The sequence below is a fragment of the Trachypithecus francoisi genome, unplaced genomic scaffold, assembly GCF_009764315.1.
Source record: "Trachypithecus francoisi isolate TF-2019V2 unplaced genomic scaffold, Tfra_2.0 Lachesis_group4, whole genome shotgun sequence".
Lineage (NCBI taxonomy): Eukaryota > Metazoa > Chordata > Mammalia > Primates > Cercopithecidae > Trachypithecus > Trachypithecus francoisi.
Genome location: NW_022681469.1, coordinates 134,459,283 through 134,479,542, shown reverse-complemented (window position 1 = coordinate 134,479,542; position 20,260 = coordinate 134,459,283). Strand labels below are relative to the sequence as shown.

Sequence of the window (20,260 nt, the reverse complement as noted above, 5' to 3'; positions counted from 1 at the left end):
ATCACAGGACCGATGAAGCAAATTAGATAAACATAGAAGTTCTGGTCAACTACTTAAAGCATTACTGTCAGTAAAATCATGGCTTTTAAAGTTTTTGTAAGTACATGGTATTGAATGGATTCTACATCCTTTAAATGTAATAAATATCTAGACTACATGGTCTGTCCAAATAGATTCTCAAAAGATTAGGTAGAAAAATTAGAATGTAAGTACATTAAATCTATGAAAAACACCTTTTAAAACCTTTACAAGAAAACTAAATGGTCATGTCTGGTTGCTCACTCCTCTAATCTCAGTACTTTGGGAGGCCAAGGCACGTGGATTGCTTGAGCCCAGGAGTTCAAGATCAGGAGTTCAAGACTAGCCTAGGCAACATGGCAAAATCCCATCTCTACAAAAATTAGCCAGACAAGGTGGTGTACACCTATGGTCCCAGCTACTCGGGAGGCTCAGGTGGGAGGATTTCTTGATCCAGGAAGTTTAGGTTGCAGTGAGCTGCAATGATGGTGCCACTGCACTCCAGCCTGGGAGACTATTAGACCTTGTCTCCAAAAACAGACCTAAATACAAAGTCTTTACTACTCAGCATCCCTATTGTTATGTAATATTCCTCATTGTAACATGCACTTAACGCATGTAAACAGGATTCTGAAATGTTTTCACATCTTTCAGATGCATTCTTCCCAAAGAGTTTTATTTGTATTTAATGAACCACTGGAGTTTTTCTCTCTTCAGGCTACTAAACTATAGCCCAGTAAACCAGGAACTGTCAGGAACAAAATCCAGATTGTGATGCCCAGAGCACTGTCACAGGAATTAGAGGACAATGCAGCACTGTAAACCTTAATTTTAATTTTTTTCCCAAAATTTCAATTGCGACTACATACTTTTAAAAATGTTTGTAAAGGGCCAGGTGCAGTGGCTCACACTTGTAGTCCCAGCACTTTGGGAGGCCAAGGAAGGCAGACCACTTGAGGTCAGAAGTTCAAGACCAGCCTGGCCAACATAGTGAAACCCTGTCTCTACTGAAACTACAAAAAAATGAGCCAGATGTGGTGGCACATGCCTGTAATCCCAGCTACTTGGGAGGCTGAGGCACAAGAATCACTTGAACCCAGGAGATAGAGGTCACAGTGAGCTGAGATCGCACCACTGTACTCCAGCCTGGGTGACAGAGTAAGACCCTGTTTCAAAAAAAAAAAAAAAATATATATATATATATATATATTATTTTTTTAATTGGCTGGGCACAGTGACTCACACCTGTAAATCCCAGCACTTTGGGGGGCCAAGGTAGGCAGATCACTTGAGGTTAGGAGTTCAAGACCAGCCTGGCCAATATGGCGAAACCCTGTCTCTACTAAAACTACAAAAATTAGCTGGGCATGGTGGTACACGCCTGTAGTTTCAGCTACTCGGGAGGCTGAGGCAGGAGAATCATTTGAACCCAGGAGGTGGAGGTTGCCGTGAGCCAAGATAGTGCCACTGCACTCCAGGCTGGGGCAACAGAGCAAGATTCCATATCAAAAAAAAAAAAAAAAAAAAAATCACAATAATTGGCTGGGCCCAATAGCTCACACCTGTAATCCCAACACTTTTTGAGGCTGAGGGGGTGGATCGCTTGAGGTCAGGAGTTTGAGACAAGCCTGGGCAACATAGCAAGGCCTCATCTCTACAGAAAATTTAAAAATTAGCCAGGCATGGTGTCACATGCCTGTAGTCCCAGCTACACAAAAGGATGAAGCAGGAGGACTGCTTGAGCCCAGAAGGTAGAGGCTGCAGTGAGCAAGTTCTCGCTACTGCACTCCAGCCTGGGCAACAGAGTGGGATTGTCTCAAAAAAAAAAAAAATGCACTCCTACAAGCACTAAAGAAAATAAACTGCAGGCTAGCCGGGTCCAGTAGCTCACACCTGCAATCCCAGCACTTTGGGAGGCCGAGGCAGGTAGATTACCTGAGGTCAGGAGTTCAGGACCAGCCTGGCCAACATGGTGAAACCCTGTCTCTACTAAAAAATACAAAAATTAGCCAGGCATGGTGGTGGGCACCTGTAGTCCCAGCTACTCAGGAAGCTGAGACAGGAGAATTGCTTGAACCCGGAAGGCAGAGGGTGGAGTGAACCGAGATCACACCATTGCACTCCAGCCTGGGAGACAAGAGCGAAACTCCGCCTCAAAAAACAAAAAAGGAAGAAAGAAAATAAACTGCATGCTATATAACAAAATTCTAATATCGTTTCACCTAGGCATAGGATAAATGAGAATTCATTATTCTTTCAACTTTTCTGAATGTTTTAACTTTTCATAACAAAATGTCATAGGAAAATAAAACTCATGCATTGCTATGCTGACCATAACACACGCCCGTAAAAATGATATTGTGACTGTCAACTAATTAACATAGAAAATTGTCTGAAATATTGGATAACACATGATCAAAAGTTATCAAATCATATCGCCAAAATAATACTAAGTTCCATATAGGTTTTCTAAGCAGAGTTTCAGTTTTTACACAACCTGTTTTTGGTTAGCCTAGTTGACAAAGGAGTCATACTTTTTGAAGCTCTCATGTATCCAGCTGATTGACTTATATAATACTTTGGAACTGTTTCTATAAACTAGACCCATTATATTAGCAATCCAAGGCACCAAGGCCTAAATGGAGAGGGATTTTTTTGCCACTCCTTTTTTATTTTTTGAGATGGAGTCTCACTGTCACCCAGGCTGGAGTGCAGTGGTGTGATCTTGGCTCACTGCAACCTCTACCTCCTGGGTTCAAGTGATTCTCCTGACTCAGCCTCCCAAGTAGCTGGGACTACAGGCACACATCACCACGCCTGGCTAATTTTTGCATTTCTATTAGAGACAGGCTTTCAGCATGTTGGCCAGGCTGGTCTCGAACTCCTGACCTCATGATCCGCCCGCCTTGGCCTCCCAAAGTGCTGGGATTACAAGTGTGAGCCACCATGCCTGGTCTTTTTTGCTACTCTTAAGGCCAGAAGAGAAATCTATACCAGAAATATGAAAGACTAGAGAAAAAATAATTTTTCCTTTAGAAAGTAAGATACATAACTTATGAATTGTATAACTACCTAAAAGCAATTGACTGGCCATGGTGGTTCACACCTGTAATCCCAGCATTTTGGGTGGCTGAGGTATGCGGATTGCTTGAGGCCAGGAGAACAATTTAGAAAAATCAAACCAAGTTTCAAAAGAAAAACAAAAACAAACAAACCTAAGTTATGCTACAGGAAAGATATGGGAAGACAGGGTGGTAAGATCAGGATGATTTTCAAGCTTTGGGTTCAAAATATATCTAGTTAACGAAAATTCTAAATTGGCTGCATTGATCCAGCAGAACCAAAAAGGATGGTCCCTGATTCTGATCTTAATAATTAAAGATTATCTTTCAATGACCGAGATAGAGAACATAAAGCAGCAGAAGAGCAATTGAAGCTAAGTTCATGTTTGGGTAAAAAATAAAGTTTGAGGCCAGGCGCAGTGATTCACGCCTGTAAACCCAGCACTTTGAGAGGCTGAGGCAGGTGGATCACCTGAGGTCAGGAGTTTGAGACTAGCCTGACCAATATGGTGAAACTCCATCTCTACTAAAAATATAAAAATTAGCCGGGCGTGGAGGCACGTGCCTGTGGACCCAGCTACTCCGCAGGCTGAGACAGGAGAATTGCTTGAAACCAGGAGGCAGACGTTGCAGTGAGCCGAGATCGCACCACTGCACTCCGGCCTGGGTGACACAGCAAGACTCTGTCTCTAAATAAATAAATAAGTTTGAGACTTGGTTCTCTAACCAAATAGCCCTAAGTACAGTTGACCCTTGAACAACAGGGGTTTGAACTGTGCAAGTACACCCCTAGGAGGATTCTTTTCAACCAAACGTGGATGGAAAATACAGTATGCACTGGATGCAAAACCCATGTACACTGAGAGCCAATTTTTTATACAAGCAGGTTCCACAAGTCCTGTACTGCAGGACTTAAGTATTCACAGATTTTGGTATATGTTGAGGTTCTAGTAGAACCAGTCCCCCAAATACAGAATACTGTACATCCATTAGATTCACCTGTAAACCTTAGCAAAGATGGCAAACAAGGTTTATCCCACATGATGAATCCAACATCAGGAACATAGGAAATAATAACAGCTAATACCTCATGAGTGCTGACTATGTGGCAAGCACTCGTCTACACATTTTACACAGACTAACTCAATTCTAACAACAACCCTAGAGAGTAGCTACTATTGGGCTGGGCACAGTGGTTTACACATGTAAATCCCAGCTCTTTGGGAGGTCAAGATAGGCAGATCACTTGATGTCAGGAGTTCAAGACCAGCCTGGCCAATATGGTGAAACCCCATCGTTACTAAAATTACAAAAATCAGCCAGGTGTGCTGGTGCACACCTGTAATCCCAGCTACTCTGGAGGCTGTGGCAAGAGAACTGCTTGAACCCAAGAGGTGGAGGTTGCAGTGAGCCGAGATCATGCTACTGCCCTCCAGCCTGGGCAAAAAAGCAACACTCTGTTTCAAAAAAAAGAAAGTAGGTACTATTATTACCCAGTTTACTAATGAAGAAACTGAGGCACAAAGAAGTTATATAACCTGTCTGAAGTCATATAGCCAGTAAGCACAGAAGGCAGGATTCAAACCCCATGCAAAGGTATCTATCCTTAATTTAAACACTGTGCCTTCCAGCTCCTCTAAGAAAAATGCTGAGATCAGGTCTGGATATACTGATCATCTGAGTAAGGGTTAGAGAAAGCTTGGACTCTCCAGTGATGTGACCCAGATCCAAATGTCAGCTTTCCCCATACTAGCTAGGTAATCTTGGAGCATCACTTAGGTACTAGGAAACTCAATTCTCTTTTATGTAAATGAGATTTCAATACTTCATTTACAAGGTAAAATCTGAGGATTAGAGAAGATAACGTGAGCAAAGTGCCCAAGCCCAGGATCTGCTGCAGAGTTGGTGCTCAGTCAATAGTAGCTAGCACCATAATGATACACAATATACAAAAAATTTAAAGCACATTACACTTACAAAGAAGTATACAAATCAAGGTAAATACTTAAAAGGTATTTGTTGCAAATGTACAGATCACCCATAAAATTGAGTTTTAAAACACTTTTGCTCTGATATTTCAATCCCTAATTATAACCTAGGTGGTAGGACGCCTTCTATACATCATACTGTACCTCTTTGATGATTTTCACCCCTTTTGGATCCTTGATATTAACAGCAATACTCTAAAAATTAAAAATATATATAATATTATTTCGATGACCGAAATACAAGAAGCCCAATCCCCACCATTATGCAATATACCCACATAACAAACATGCAATGTATCCCCTGAATCCAAAATAAAAAGTAAAAAAATAATAATAAAGCATGTATATTAAAATACTATCATAAAAGTTTTTCTTTTTTTCTTTTTTTACTTTTTGAGACGGAGTCTTGCTCTGTTACCCAGGCTGGAGTGCAGTGGTGTGATCTCGGCTCACTGCAACCTCTGTGTCCCGGGTTCAAGCGATTCACATGCCTCAGCCTCCCAAGTAGCTGGGACTACAGGCATACGCCACCATGCCCAGCTAATTTTTCTATTTTTAGTAGAGACGGGGTTTCGCCTTATTGGCCAGGATGGTCTCAATCTCCTGACCTCATGATCCGCCCGCCTCGGCCTCCCAAAGTGCTGGGATTACAGGTGTGAGCCACTGTGCCCAGTCATGAAAGTTCTTCTTATTGCTGACAAGAAAGCCACGTATCATAGATCATCCTCTTAAATTTATTTTATGCATGAAGAAATATTTAAATCATCTTTACTGATTCTATTTACCATGAGGATATATTAATACACTAACAAGGATGATAGGAGATGTTTTTAAAGTATAATACCAAGTGTTAGGCAATTATTCCCTAATAATAACAAATGTAAGGAATCAAATGATTTTTCTATTTCATAAAATTATTTCCATTATAAATTCTTATGAAATGTTCTAAGTTACTTAGTATGTAAGAAAGAGTTGTAAAAAGCTCCATTGTTTCTACTTAGTGAATGGTAAATGAACAGAAGTTTAATTTATTTGAAATATTAATTACATCTTAATTTATTTAAGGAAGAAAAAAAAAGCCACAATGATATCAACAGTTTTGCTATTACAAGAGAATTACACACAAAAAGCCAAAAAGGGATGATATTCTTACTTTTTTATTTCGGTTAACACTGAGATAATATGTACTTTCTGTCCCAACAAAAGGTGGTCCCCAAGTCCGTGTATCGTCTCCAACTCCTGAAAATAATAACATGAGCTATTAATCTTTGGGGTTGTTTTTTTTTTTTTTGGAGATGGAGACTCACTCTGTTGCCCAGACTGGAGTGCAGAGGAACGATCTCTGCTCACTGCAACTTCTGCCTCCTGGGTTCAGGTAATTCTCCTGCCTCAGCTACCTGAGTAGCTGGGATTACAGAAGTGCACCACCACACCTGGCTAATTTTTGTGTTTTTAGTAGAGACAGGGTTTCACCATGTTGGCCAGGCTGGTCTCAAACTCCTGGCCTCAGGTGATCCACCCACTTCGGCTTCCCAAAGTGCTGGGATTACAGGCATGAGCCACTATACCCAGTCATTTAAAGCAGTTTCAAAGTGACTGTGAAAAAAAATTAAAATAGTACTCTCAATTTCTAGAACTATAATTTAATTGTACTATCAAATGCTAAAACTAGCTGGGATTACAGGCACCCGCCAGCATGCCCTGCTAATTTTTGTATTTTTACTAGAGATGGGGTTTCACCATATTGGCAGGCCCATCTCGAACTCCTGACTTCAGATGATCTGCCCGCCTCAGCCTCCCAAAGTGCTGGGATTACAGGTGTGAGTCACCACACTCAGCCAAGAAGCATTAGTTCTAACTGGAGCTAAACCAATGACATCTCCTGCATCAGCCTCCACAGTAACTGGGATTACAAGTGTGCACCACCATGTCCGGCTAATTTTTTATTTTTAGTAGAGACAGGGTTTCACAATATTGGCCGGGCTAGTCCCAAACTCCTGACCTCAAGTGACCCAGCCGCCTAGGCCTCCCAAAGTGATCCCACTACGCCAGGCCAGTAGTTTATTTTAGACATTTGCACTCATTTCTCAGGTGGAGATAATGTCAGGAGTCTAAACTGGAGGCCTACAAGGCTTTCCTGATTTAACTGGGGTTTCAGAAGGTTCTGTGTCGATGGCACATGACAGGAAATGTATGGGTTAAAGGACATAGTCTGGAAAAACTTACAGCTTGGGAGACATGTTTTATTTGACCCACACAATCCTTTATGTTTCTAACTAGCTGCCATGATTTCAAAATCTGGAAATCTTTAAAAATTCACACTGCCTTTCTTAGATGACCTTTTGACACATTCATTCATTCAACAAATATTTATTGAACACCAACTATGTCACAGACACTGCTCTGTGCAGAGCAGACACAGCAGTGAACAAAAGACCAACAGCCCTGGCCTCGTGTCCCCTAGTGGAGACAATGCTGAAATTTCAGCTGCATCCTTGCTCACTTTCCTCACTTAGGATCCCTGCCTGGCCCTGCAGGCACACAGATACATCCACTGACTGGCTAACTCTACAAAAAGAGGAGTATACATAAATGTAATATGCTCTTTGGTTACACAAATAAAAATAATCTAATCTAATACTAAATCAGAAAACTACAACCAGGCCAGACGTGGTGGCTCATGCTGGTAATCCCAACACTTTGGGAGGCCACGGAGGGTAGATCACTTGAGGCCAGGAGTTTGAGAACAGCCTAGGCAACATGGTGAAACTGTGTCTCTACAAACAGTGAAAAAATTAGCCAGGTGTGGTAGCACATGCCTGTATTCCCAGCTACTTAGGACACTGAGATGGGGGAATCGCTTGAGCTCAGGAGGTCAATGCTGCACTGAGCCAGGAGTGTGCCACTGTGGGACAGAGCAAGATCCTGTGAAAAGAAAAGAAAAAGAAAAGAAGAGAAGAGGAGGAAAGGGGAGGAGAAGGGAAGGGAGGGAAAAAAAGAAAAGAGAAAAGAAAAGAAAGAGAGAAGGAGGGCAGGGCAGGGCAAAAGAAAGAAAGAGAAAGAAAGAGAGAGAAAGAGAGAAAGAGAGAGAGAGAAAGAAAGAAAGAAAGAAAGAGAGAGAGAGAGAGAGAGAGAGAGAGAGAGAAAGAAAGAAAAGAAAAGAAAACTGAAAACTACAACCAAATTTTATTTAATTGAGGAACTGTATGAAACTACTTTTCTACTGAAATGTGAAAATACCACGAAGCTGCTTTTAATCACTTTTTCTCATATCTGTGTTGAATAACTATCTCAAAAACCCAAAACAATTAAATATATAATATGAATATTAAAATGTATTAATTGGGAGGGTGAAGAGAAGTCATCATAGTAACTGATCAAAAAAGGACAATAGGCCAGATGCAGTGGCTCACCCCTGTAACCCCAGCACTTTGGGAGGCCGAGGTGTGTGGATCACCTGAGGTCAGGAGTTTGACACCAGCCTGGTCAACATGGTGAAACCCCATCTCTACTAAAAATAAAAAAAATCAGCTGGGCATGATGGCACATGCCTGTAATCCCAGCTTCTCAGGAGGCTGAGGCAGGAGAATCATTTGAACCTGGGACGTAGAGTTTGCAGTGAGCCGAAATCATGCCATTGCACTCTAGCCTGGGCAACAAGAGTGAAAACTCTGTCACAAAAAAAAAAAAAAAAAAAAGGAAAATAAACACCTGCTAGGAACAAAGCCCGATACTAAGTGTATGGCGATGAGACATAATAAAGGCCTAGACAAAGAAAGATCTGTTGTGGTTTAGTTTCCATGGTGGAAACTAAAAAGTACAAAGGAGAAATAGGCCTCACTATACAGGGAACAACAATTTGTAAAATTAATAGAAATACAAATGTTACCCTGGTGGCCAATTGAAATAGCAAGAGAAATTATTAACACATTGAATGTTCTATGTGTTAAAGGAATGGAAAATGCAAGAAAACAAATGGTTGTAAGTGCTGCGGTGTTGAAATCAGATAGCAATATGGAAATTAGAAGCTTTAAAGAAAAAAACAAATGTTGAGCTAGAAAATAAACATTCTTCCACATGTATCCAATACTGACTAAAAGTGATGAACATCACTGAATGAATAAACGAAGCATCATCTCTGGGAGCAGGACTTGCCAGGCACTTCTACCGCCTGAGACTGGCAGGGATAATAAAAAGTAATAAAATATACTAATACATGATATTCCTCATGCTCATCAGAGAATCTTCTGCTAACTGCCTTGGCCTCTTAAGAATATCTACTTAACAAGAAATTGAATCTTCCAGATCAAGTATTCTACTTTCTGTAAAGACAAAATAAAATTTAAAAAATTTTTAAAAAGAAGGAAACAAACAAAAAGATATTCTACTTTATATGGCTATCACTTATGGTCAATTACTAAGTTGACGTAATTACAAATCATTCTCCTGTGAGTCTTAGAGATACATACACATTATTCACCACTAGACCAGTCTCACTGATTTGGGGATTCTGTTTAAGACCCATAGGATCAGATCTTGAAACATAAATAATAATGCTAATTTTTGAAAACTTCTAAAACAAGCTGCATAGGCCAGGTGTGGTGGCTTACCCACACCTGTAATGTCAGCACTTTGGGAGACTGAGGTCGAAGGATCGTTTGCGCCTAGGAGTTCAAAACCAGTGTTGGCAATATAGGAAGACCCTGTTTTTACCAAAAACTATGTGTGTGTGTGTGTTGTGTGTGTGTGTGTGTGTGTATATATACATTTTTTTTTTTTTTTTAAATAAGGCCGAGTGTGGTGGCTCATAGAGCGAGACTCCATCTCAAAAAAAAAAAAAAAAAAAAAAAGTAGCCAGGTACGGTTGCGCACAACTATGGCTCCAGCTAAGGTAGGAGGATTGCTTGAGCCTGGGAGGTCGAGGCCACAGTAAGCCATGATCACACGACGGCACTCAAGCCTGGATGACAGAGTGAGATCTGTCTCAAAAAAAAAAATAAAATAAAACAAGCTGTTTATATGATGATATAGCAGACATTAAAAAACATGGACTGTGCCCTTTAAGTGCTTATTGGAGAGAAAGGGCACAAAACAATGACACATTCCTTTTTGAGATGGAGTGTGGCTCTTGTTGCCCAGGCTGGGGTGCAATGGCATGGTCTCAGCTCACTACAACCTCCATCTCCCAGGTTCAAACAATTCTCGTGCCTCAGTCTCCCAAGTAGAGATTACAGGCATCCGCCACCATGCGCCACTAATTTTTGTACTTTTAGTAGAGAAGGGGGTTTCACCACATTGGCCAGGTTGGTCTTGAACACCTGACCTCAGGTGATCCGCCCACCTCAGTCGCCCAAAATGTGATTACAGGTGTGAACCACTATGCCCGGCCAATAATGATGCTTTTCTTTTTTTTTTTTTTTTTTTTGGAGACGGAGTCTCGCTCTGTCACCCAGGCTGGAGTGCAGTGGCCAGATCTCAGCTCACTGCAAGCTCCGCCTCCCGGGTTCACGCCATTCTCCTGCCTCAGCCTCCCGAGTAGCTGGGACTACAGGCGCCGCCACCTCGCCCGGCTAGTTTTTTGTATTTTTAGTACAGACGGGGTTTCACCGTGTTAGCCAGGATGGTCTCGATCTCCTGACCTCGTGATCCGCCCGTCTCGGCCTCCCAAAGTGCTGGGATTACAGGCTTGAGCCACCGCGCCCGGCATAATGATGCTTTTCTAAGAAACTTTATCAGTAACAGCTTGAAATAAATTCCAAACTGCTAAGATGATACCAAATAAAAGTGAGAAATGTATACACAGAATATATTTCTTTGGTGAACAAAGGAGGAAGAAAGAACAGGAAAGATGTCAGATGAAAACATAAAAGCAAAAAACTGATCTAAGATTAGGTGTTTCCTTCTTCAAAACCTTTAAAATTATAAAATGGGAAAATGTTTCTTTTATTGGGAATAGAAAAAAATGGCCAGGAGTAGTAGGTCATACCTGTAAAACCAACATTCTGAAAGGCTGAGACAGGAGTTCAAGACCAGCACAAGCAACATAGCAAGACCCTGTCTCTACATACACACACACACAAAATTATATCATTATAGCTGGGCATGGTGGCACATGCCTGTAGTCCCACCTATTCAGGAGGCTGAGGCAGGAGAACTGCTCAAGACCAGTAGTTGGAGGCTATAGTGAGCTATGATCACACCACTGCACTCCAGCCTGGATGACAGAGGGAAATGCCGTCTCTAAAAAATAAAAAGAAAAAGGAAATAGAAAAGAATGACTTAGGTTGGAGTATTTGAGGTTTTCTGTTTGTTTGTTTGTTTGTCTGTCTGTTTTTGAGACAGGGTCTCACTCTGTCACCCAGGCTGGAGTGCAGTGGCACGATCTCGGCTCACTGAAACCTCCACCTCCGAAGTTCAAGAGATTCTTCCCCCTCAACCTCCCAAGTAGCTGGAACCACAGGTGTCTGCCACCATGCCTGGCTCATTTTTGTATTTTTAGTGGAGACAGGATTTCACCATGTTGGCCAGGCTGGTGTCGAACTGCTGACCTCAGGTGATCCGCCTGCCTCCCCAAGTACTGGAATTGCAGGCGTGAGTCACCATGCCCAGCCTTGGGTTGTTTTTTGAGGGACTTTGATTCCTTTTCCTTCTCTCCTTCTTCTTTACCCTATTTCTTCACTTTTATCCTCCTTTCTCCTGGCCTTCCCTTTATTCCACGGTGAGGGAGGGTGGCCAGGCCCACTGTAATCTCAGTCTCAACGCTAAAGCTAGGCTGGGACTAAGGAAGGCCAGAATCACGGCTGAGGGTCTGGATATTCCTTATTACCTATGTGCCCCTAAATAAGTTGCTTTACATCTCTGTGCCTCCATTTTCTCCTTTATAAACTATGAATAATAACATCAGCCCATAGGGTTGTTGTAAAGATTAAATAAGCACAGGCAAAGCATTGAGAACTTTGCCCGGCACTGTAGGTGTTGTTATCATCGTTGTTATACACTGCATCTCAGCTTCTTTGTTTTTTTTGAAGCAGAGTCTTGCTCTGTTGCCCAGGCTGGAGTGCAGTGGCATGACCTTGGCTCACAGCAACCTCCACCTCCTGGGTTCAAGTGATTCTCCTGCCTCAGCCTCCCAAGTAGCTGGGATTACAGGTCCATGCCTGGCTACTTTTTTTTTGTATTTTTAGTAGAAACGAAGTTTCACCATGTTGGCCAAGCTGGTCTTGAAGTCCTGACCTCAAGTGATCTGCCCTCTTCAGCTTCCCAAAGTGCTGGGATTACAGGCGTCAATCACTGTGGCCAGCCTCAGCTTCTAACAAAAGCCTTCAGGTGCAAAGAAGAAACTGGCTTGAGCCTTAGCACTTAGCACACATAAGGACTAAAAAGATACCATTAGTGTTAGTTCACAGGAAAACAAGAAATGGAGAAGAAAAAGACAATCATTTCATTTTAATTCTCTCCTTATCCCACTTACAGGTACACTAAACATGGGTATTTAGAGAATTATTTAAATATATTTATTAGCTTGTTTCTGTTTTTTAAAGGGAGTAATAATAGCTTTACCTGGTCTCTCCACTTTTATAACTTCTGCTCCAAGATCTCCTAAATTCATAGTAGCAAAAGGTCCCGCCAGGATTCTACAATGTTAAAAATGATAAATTAATTACCATCTGGAAAATTTTTACATTAATTATTTTCTTAAAGACCCATCAACACAGACAAGCTCATATAATGCTAGTAAGAATCAAAACACTTAAAACTGTAATTTGGCCATATGTAATAGGAGCTTTAAAAATATATACCCCCTTTCTTTTTCTTTTTCTATTTTTTTGAGACGGAGTCTCGCTCTGTCGCCCAGACTGGAGTGTAGTGGCGCCATCTCAGCTCACTGCAAGCTCCACCTCCTGGGTTCATGCCATTCTCCTGCCTCAGCCTCCCGAGTAGCTGGGACTACAGGTGCCCGCCACCATACCCGGCTAATTTTTTTGTATTTTTAGTAGAGACAGGGTTTCACCATGTTAGCCAGGATGGTCTCCATCTCCTGATCTTGTGATCCGCCCGCTACAGCCTCCCAAAGTGCTGGGATTACAGGCGTCAGCCACTGCGCCTGGCCCCTATAATTCTTTTTCTAGAATTTTATCCTGAGGAAGAAATCAAAACTGAGGGAAATATTTGTGTACAAGGAAGCCTAATTTATAATCGTGAAAGATTAGAGGATGATTAAGTAATCATGTGACATTGATATATTAACTATCTTACTTTTTGTTGAATTTTGAATAACATAGGAAAATATCTAAAATATAACATTGTGTTTAAAATGTGGGTAAAACTGTAATTTCAATATGGTTCCAATTTTTGTTTTTTAAGATTATATATAAATACACATTGGGAAAAGGCATAAATACTACACTAATTATCTCATAGAATGATGATATTACAGGAATTTTTCTTTTCTTATTTTCTTCTCTAAAATTTCAACATAAGCATATAAGTATCTTCTTATAATTCAAAAAATTAAATGTTTTTGAGGAAAGGGAAAAACCCAATCCCAAAAAAAAAACCCAAATGTTGATAAACCAATACAAACCTTGTTAGATCCAGAATTTTTACCCCTTCCAATGGCTTTATATTGTTCATATCTGGCAAAACAGAGAAAACATTTCAAGACAATTGATTACTAATTTTCTTACATTTTCACATACACCATTATAAGCTTGAGATAGATCACAAGGACTACAGTGATTCTTAGCAAGGGAGTCCACAGACCACAAGGCTCTAGTAAAGAATACCGGAAGCTGAGCCAGGCGCAGTGACTCATGCCTGTATCCCAGCACTTTTGGAGGCCAAGGTAGGCAGATCACCTGAGATCAGGAATTCGAGACCAGCCTGGCCAACATGATGAAATCCCGTCTGTACTAAAAATACAAAAAATAGCCAGGCACCGTGGCATGTGCATATAATTCTAGCTACTCGCTGAGGCAGGAGAATCCTTTGAACCCAGGAGGCAGAGGCTGTAGTGGGCCAAGATGGAGCCACTGCACTCCAGCCTGGGCAACAGAGCGAGACACCACCTCAAAAAAAAAAAAGAAAAGAAAAAAATTACTATCACAATCACAGCAATAGCAAATATTTGAAGTGCATGGATTGGTGCATTACTTTCTTGACAGCATACTTATATGGAAAACCAAATTATAATCAGAAGGTAAACTGATAGGCAAAGCATCAGAAAAAGGAAAGTAGCTAAAACCATGTTTAATGTGGTAAATTGTTACAGCTATTTCCCCAAAAATCACACCTCCAACCTCATACATTCTCCTCCCACGTTGGCACTGGGCTTGGACATTTGCCTTGTTTTCGCCAATAGGGTATTAGGAAAGTTGATGCCAGCAGAGGCAGGATAAGTGCTTGTACACTGGGGCTTGATTTTTTGGACCACTTCAATCTTCATGAGAAGAAGCACAAGATGAAAGAACACATGGAGAGAAGTTCAGCTGAGACTGTCATTGCAGCAGTCCCAGCTTAGGCCCAGACATCTGGATGAAGCCATCTTGGAACACCCAGGCCGAGCCAAACTACTAGCTATTTGCAGACACATGAATAAACCCAGGTGAATCCAGCAAAAGAATTGCCCAACTGGCCAGGCATGGTGGCTTACGCTTGTAATCCCAGCACTTTGGGAGGCTGAGGCGGGCAGATCACCTGAGGTCAGGAGTTCCAGACCAGCCTGGCCAACGCCGTCTCTACTAAAAATGCAAAATTAGCCGGGTATGGTGGCGCATGCCTGTAATCCCAGCTACTCTGGAGTCTGAGGCTGGAGAATCGCTTGAACCCAGGAGGCAGAGGTTGCAGTAATCTGAGATGGCACCACTCAAGCCTGGGCAACAAAAGCAAACTCTGTCTTAAAGAAAGAAAGAAAGAAAGAATTGCCCAATCAACCCACAAAACTCTGAGAAAAAAATAAAGCCTTGTTTTAAGGCACTAAGTTTTGGAGTGGTTTGTTATATGGCAATAGATTAATACAATGGCTTACAGCAGAGATAACCTGTTACAGTAGTAAGAATGATCCTTGTATACGTAAAACATCCTTCCCTGCTCAAAATCCTCTATGGCTTCCTACTAAACTTAGAATGAAATCCAACTTCTTTCCACAGCTCACAAAATCCTGCTTGTTCTGGCTCTTGACACTTAAAAATTTGATAGAAGGAAAAATACTATAGAAAGGCAGAAAGATCAAGATAAGAAAATCACCTACAGAGCAGAACAAAAAAATAAAAGTGGAAAATGGAGAAAAGGTAACAAAAATAAAACATCAGTCCAGGAAACCCAATAATATGAGCTTCTTAAAGAGTGAACAGCAAAAACAGAAAAGAGAGTATTACCAAAGAAATAATTCAGAAAAAATTGCCTAGAACTGAAAGGCATAAATTTCTAGACTGGAAGGTCCCTCTACTGGCCCAGCATAATGGATTTTTAAAAGACACACAGCAAGCACACCAAGACATCACTGAAAATCTGGAATACAGACTTCTCTGACAAAAGGTCTTAAACATTTCTAGGGAGATAAAAGCAGGTCGGATACAAAGGACTGGTTATCAGGAGGACATTGAATTTCTCAACAATGCTGAAAGACAAAACAAAAAACTGGAGCAAAAAAAAAAAAAAAAACCCTTAAAATTCTGAGGGGAGAAATTCTTTCTCCCTAAAATTCTAAACCCAATTAAAACACAAGTCAAGTGTGAGGGTAGAAAAAAAATATTTTCAGTCACGCAGGTTTTCAATAACTACCTGTCATGCATCCTTTCTTGGAAAAATTCCTTTCAAAGGTAATCCAGAAATTTAGAAAATTACTTTATAAGAAAAGCATTCCTCCCCACCTGAATATAAGGAAGACTCTAGATCCAACTTACAAGTGACAGGAGCTATAGGAGACAGAGGACCATGTCAAGGACACAATACGGAAGCAGGCACAAAAATCCAGAATGCCCGAAACACTGCAGGAAATGGAAATATTTATTTCTTTAACAAATAAAAAGGCAAGAAAAATGCAAGATGTAGAAGGAGATCCCAAATTAAATGAGACTTAAGTGTCAACCAACCACAGTATATGAGCCTTACTTAGAGCCTGATTCAAACAAACTATTAAAAATCAGATAATGGGCCGGGTGCGGTGGCTCAAGCCTATAATCCCAGCACTTTGGGAGGCCGAGACGGGCGGATCACGAGGTCAGGAGTTTGAGACCATCCTGGCTAACACGGTTTTCGAAACCCTGTCTCTACTAAAAAATACAAAAAAAAAAAAGCTAGCCGGGCGAGGTGGCTGGCGCCTGTAGTCCCAGCTACTTGGGAGGTTGAGGCAGGAGAATGGCGTAAACCCGGGGGGCGGAGCTTTCAGTGAGCTGAGATCCAGCCACTGCACTCTAGCCCGGGCGACAGAGCGAGACTCCGTCTCAAAAAAAAAAAAAAAAAAAATCAGATAATGATAGGCAAGGTGGCTCACGCCTGTAATCCCAGCACTTTGGGAGGCCAAGGCGGGCGGATCACTTAAGGTCAGGAATTCGAGACCAGCCTGATCAACCTGGTGAAACCCCATCTCTACAAAAATACAAAAATTTAGCTGGGTGTGGCGACGAGCGCCAGTAGTCCCAGCTACTCAGGAGGCTGAGACAGGACATTCTCTTGAATCCAGGAGGCAGAGGTGGCAGTGAGCCGAGATTACACCACTGCACTCCAGCCTGGGCAACACAGGAAGACTCCATCTCAAAAATTAAATTAAATTAAATTAAATTAAAAATAAAATACAAAAAGAATAAAAATAAAGCGGAGGGGTGAAGTGAAGCTCAGGATGACAACAAGGAAGATACCAACACAATAGCTGAGAGGTTTGCACTTGCATCGCAGTATGGGATAAATGGAGGCTAGATATTGAGAAGGCAAATAAAGAAACCGGACAAATATTAACAAAGAGAAATAAAAAGGTATACATGAGCAGCAGTGTAATCAGAGTATGAATAATAATTGTACTGTTTAAAAAAATTTTTTAAACAAACATAATTTAGCAGTTTAATTTAGCAAGGAAAAAATGATTTGTGAAATCGGACAACCCCTCCCTACCCTCCCCCAAGTCATAGCAGATTTAGAGGGTCTCCAGCGCTGCTGTATAGTGGGCATAGTGGGAGAGAATTTATGCATACAAAAAGGAAAGAGATGTACAGGGAGCAGAAGCAAGGTATAGAAACAGCTAGTGCCTTAGAACACGATCTGAACAGCTGGTGGCTGGAAGTCTTTGAGGTCCAGCTGCTGGGACTGGCTGAGAGTCAGCAACTGTTACTGAAGCATACCCCTAAGATAGGTTTTCAGTTTGCTTACCTCCTAAATTAGGTTGTGGGTTGTAGGTAAAAACTCAAGTATGTGAGTATGGAGGCTTTCTTAGGCCAGATTTTAGTTTGATGAAACAGTATAATAACAATCTAAATACTGAATAGTGATCTAACAAAATTTATAATTTGGAAGGATGGAAAGTGCATGGATATTTGTTCAAATGGTAGTGAAAGAAAGCTAGCCTCTTTTTTTTTTTTTTGGAGACAGAGTCTCATTCTGTCTCCCTGGCTTGCGATCTTGGCTCACTGCAATCTCCGCTTCCCAGATTCAAGTGATTCTCCTGCTTCAGCCTCCCAGGTAGCTGGGATTACAGGCACCTGCCACCAGGCCCAGCTAATTTTTGTATTTTTAGTAGAGACAGGGTTTCACCATGTTGGTCAGGCTGGTCTCGAACTTCTGACCTCAGGTGATCCACCCACCTCGACCTCCCAAAGTGCTGGGATTACAGGTGTGAGGCACCGTGCCTGGCCTGAAAGCTAGTCTTTATCACTATCGATAGTGCCTAAAAACAAAACAAAAGAATCAATAACATTATAATCAAGTTCTTTAGCGATTTGGCAAGGGAAAAAAAGGCAAAAAGAATTGAAATTTGTTGTCTCTGGGCAAAGGGAAGGGGCAGAAAGACATAAGGGGTTACTCTTTTTCATAATTAACACTGTAGAACTTCTGAAGTTTTAAAACCAAGTATACCTAAAACTTTGATTTTAAAAATTAAAAAATAAATTATAAATTATATTACATTTGTGAACAACAGGGTGAAGTATCATTCTGTGTATCTTCTGCTATACAGCCCCCTGCAATGCTCTGTTAAATATTTCTACTCTGAAGCTTTTACTGACTAAAAGTACATGTACACATGGCAGCATCATCACAGAGGAATTACAGTTAATACTCAGATTCTGTATTTGGGAATTTGAGTACTCACTAATTTTTTTTTTTTTTTTTTTTTTTGAGATGGAATCTTGCTCTGTTGCCCAAGCTGGAGTGCAATAGTATGATCTCAGCTCACTGCAACCTCCACCTCCCAAGTTCAAATGATTCTCCTGCCTCAGCCTCCCAAGTAGCTAGGATTACAGGCATGTGCCACCATGTCCCGGTTTTTTTGTATTTTTAGTAGAGATGAGGTTTTACCATGTTGGCCAGGCTGATCTCAAACACCTCACCTGAGGTGATCCATCTGCCTCAGCCTCTCACAGTGCTGGCAATACAGGTATGAGCCAGCCACCACGCCCAGCCTACTCACTAAAATTTATGTGTAACCCCAAAATCAATACATGTGGAGCTTTCACGGTCATTCCCAGACATGCACAGAATGTAGGAAAATTTGAGTAGGTCATTGTGCATGTTCCCAGCTGAGGTTGAACAACATGATACTTGTTTCACCTCTCATACTATACACAAGTGTCCTCTTGCAGTATATTTAATGTTGTGTTTTTAACACTTTTGTGCTTTTTGTTGGTGATCACGCTGTTTATGGCCCAGAAGCATAGTGCTGTCTAGTGTTCCTAAGCATAAGAAGGCCGTGATATGCCTTATAGAGAAAATACATTGTTAGATAAGCTTCATTCAGGCATGAGTTATAGTGCTATAGATTATGAGTTCAATGTTAATGAATCAACAGGGTGTTAATGGAATCAATAAGTTGTCTTTAAAAAGAAACACAGGTCAGGTGCAGTGATTCACACCTGTAATCCCAGCACTTTGGGAGGAGGAGGCAGGCGGATCACTTAAGGTCAGGAGTTAGAGACCAGCCTGGCCAGCATGGCGAAACCCTGTCTCTACTGAAAATACAAAAAGTTGCCAGGCATGTTGGTGCATACCTGTAATCCCAGCTACTAGGGAGGCTGAGGCAGGAGAATCGCTTGAATCCGAGAGGCAGAGGGTGCAGTGAGCCGAGATTGCACCACTACACTCCAGCCTGGGAGACAGAGTGAGACTCTGTCTCGGAAAAAAAAAAAAAAAACTTAAACACAGTACAGTGAAGGATAGAATGAATACAATTAGAAGATAAATGGCCGGGCGCGGTGGCTCAAGCCTGTAATCCCAGCACTTTGGGAGGCCGAGACGGGCGGATCACGAGGTCCAGAGATCGAGACCATCCTGGCTAACACGGTGAAACCCCGTCTCTACTAAAAAGTACAAAAAACTAGCCGGGCGAGGTGGCGGGCGCCTGTAGTCCCAGCTACTCCGGAGGCTGAGGCAGGAGAATGGCGTAAACCCGGGAGGCAGAGCTTGCAGCGAGCTGAGATCCGGCCACTGCACTCCAGCCCGAGCGAAAGCGAGACTCCCGTCTCAAAAAAAAAAAAAAAAAGATGAATGACAGCCTGAAAGGCTAAAAAATAAAGAAGAGAGGTTTCTAGGTATAAAGAACTCTCACATATCAGTAAGAAACACAGCCTAATGGAAAAGTGGGAAAAGAACAATCAACTCACAAATAAATAAAAATCTCCAGTATCATAGCAAAAGATATTCATAGCCATTCCACTTACAATCAAAAAGATGAATATTATCACAATAAATTTTTTTTCTCACCAGATTGGAAAACATTTAAAAGATAACTATTCAATACTCGCAAAGGTGGGGTGAAATGGACACTTTCATACATTGTGTAATACCAATCAGTAACAATCTTTTAGGAGAGCAATTGACACTTTCTGTATTTTAAAATCTTAATAGGCTTTAATTAAGTTTTCCTGTTGGCAGAATTTAATTCACGGAAACCTTCTACAAGTATGCTAAGACATGGGTATAAAAATATTCATGGCAGAAAATTTGTTTTGATTTTCTGCTGTACTTTAGATGTTTTATAATCAACTT

At 41.4% G+C, this 20,260-nt stretch overlaps 1 protein-coding gene across 4 annotated transcripts in view; it reads right to left on the bottom strand.

The window, feature by feature from the left end:
* SUGCT (succinyl-CoA:glutarate-CoA transferase) overlaps nt 1-20,260 on the bottom strand; it is a 738,264-nt gene that overhangs the window by 684,806 nt on the left and 33,198 nt on the right. For 3 of the 4 annotated variants that reach the window (XM_033193764.1, XM_033193766.1, XM_033193765.1), the window contains exons 2-5: nt 13,653-13,704; nt 12,629-12,702; nt 6,222-6,307; nt 5,213-5,263 (exon numbers count right to left, since the gene is read on the bottom strand). In XM_033193764.1, the coding sequence (XP_033049655.1) occupies nt 5,213-5,263; nt 6,222-6,307; nt 12,629-12,702; nt 13,653-13,704 (263 nt within the window). Of the gene's footprint in view, nt 1-5,212; nt 5,264-6,221; nt 6,308-12,628; nt 12,703-13,652; nt 13,705-15,972; nt 16,045-20,260 lie in introns of those variants that run through there. The other variant, XM_033193767.1, reaches the window with a different exon arrangement.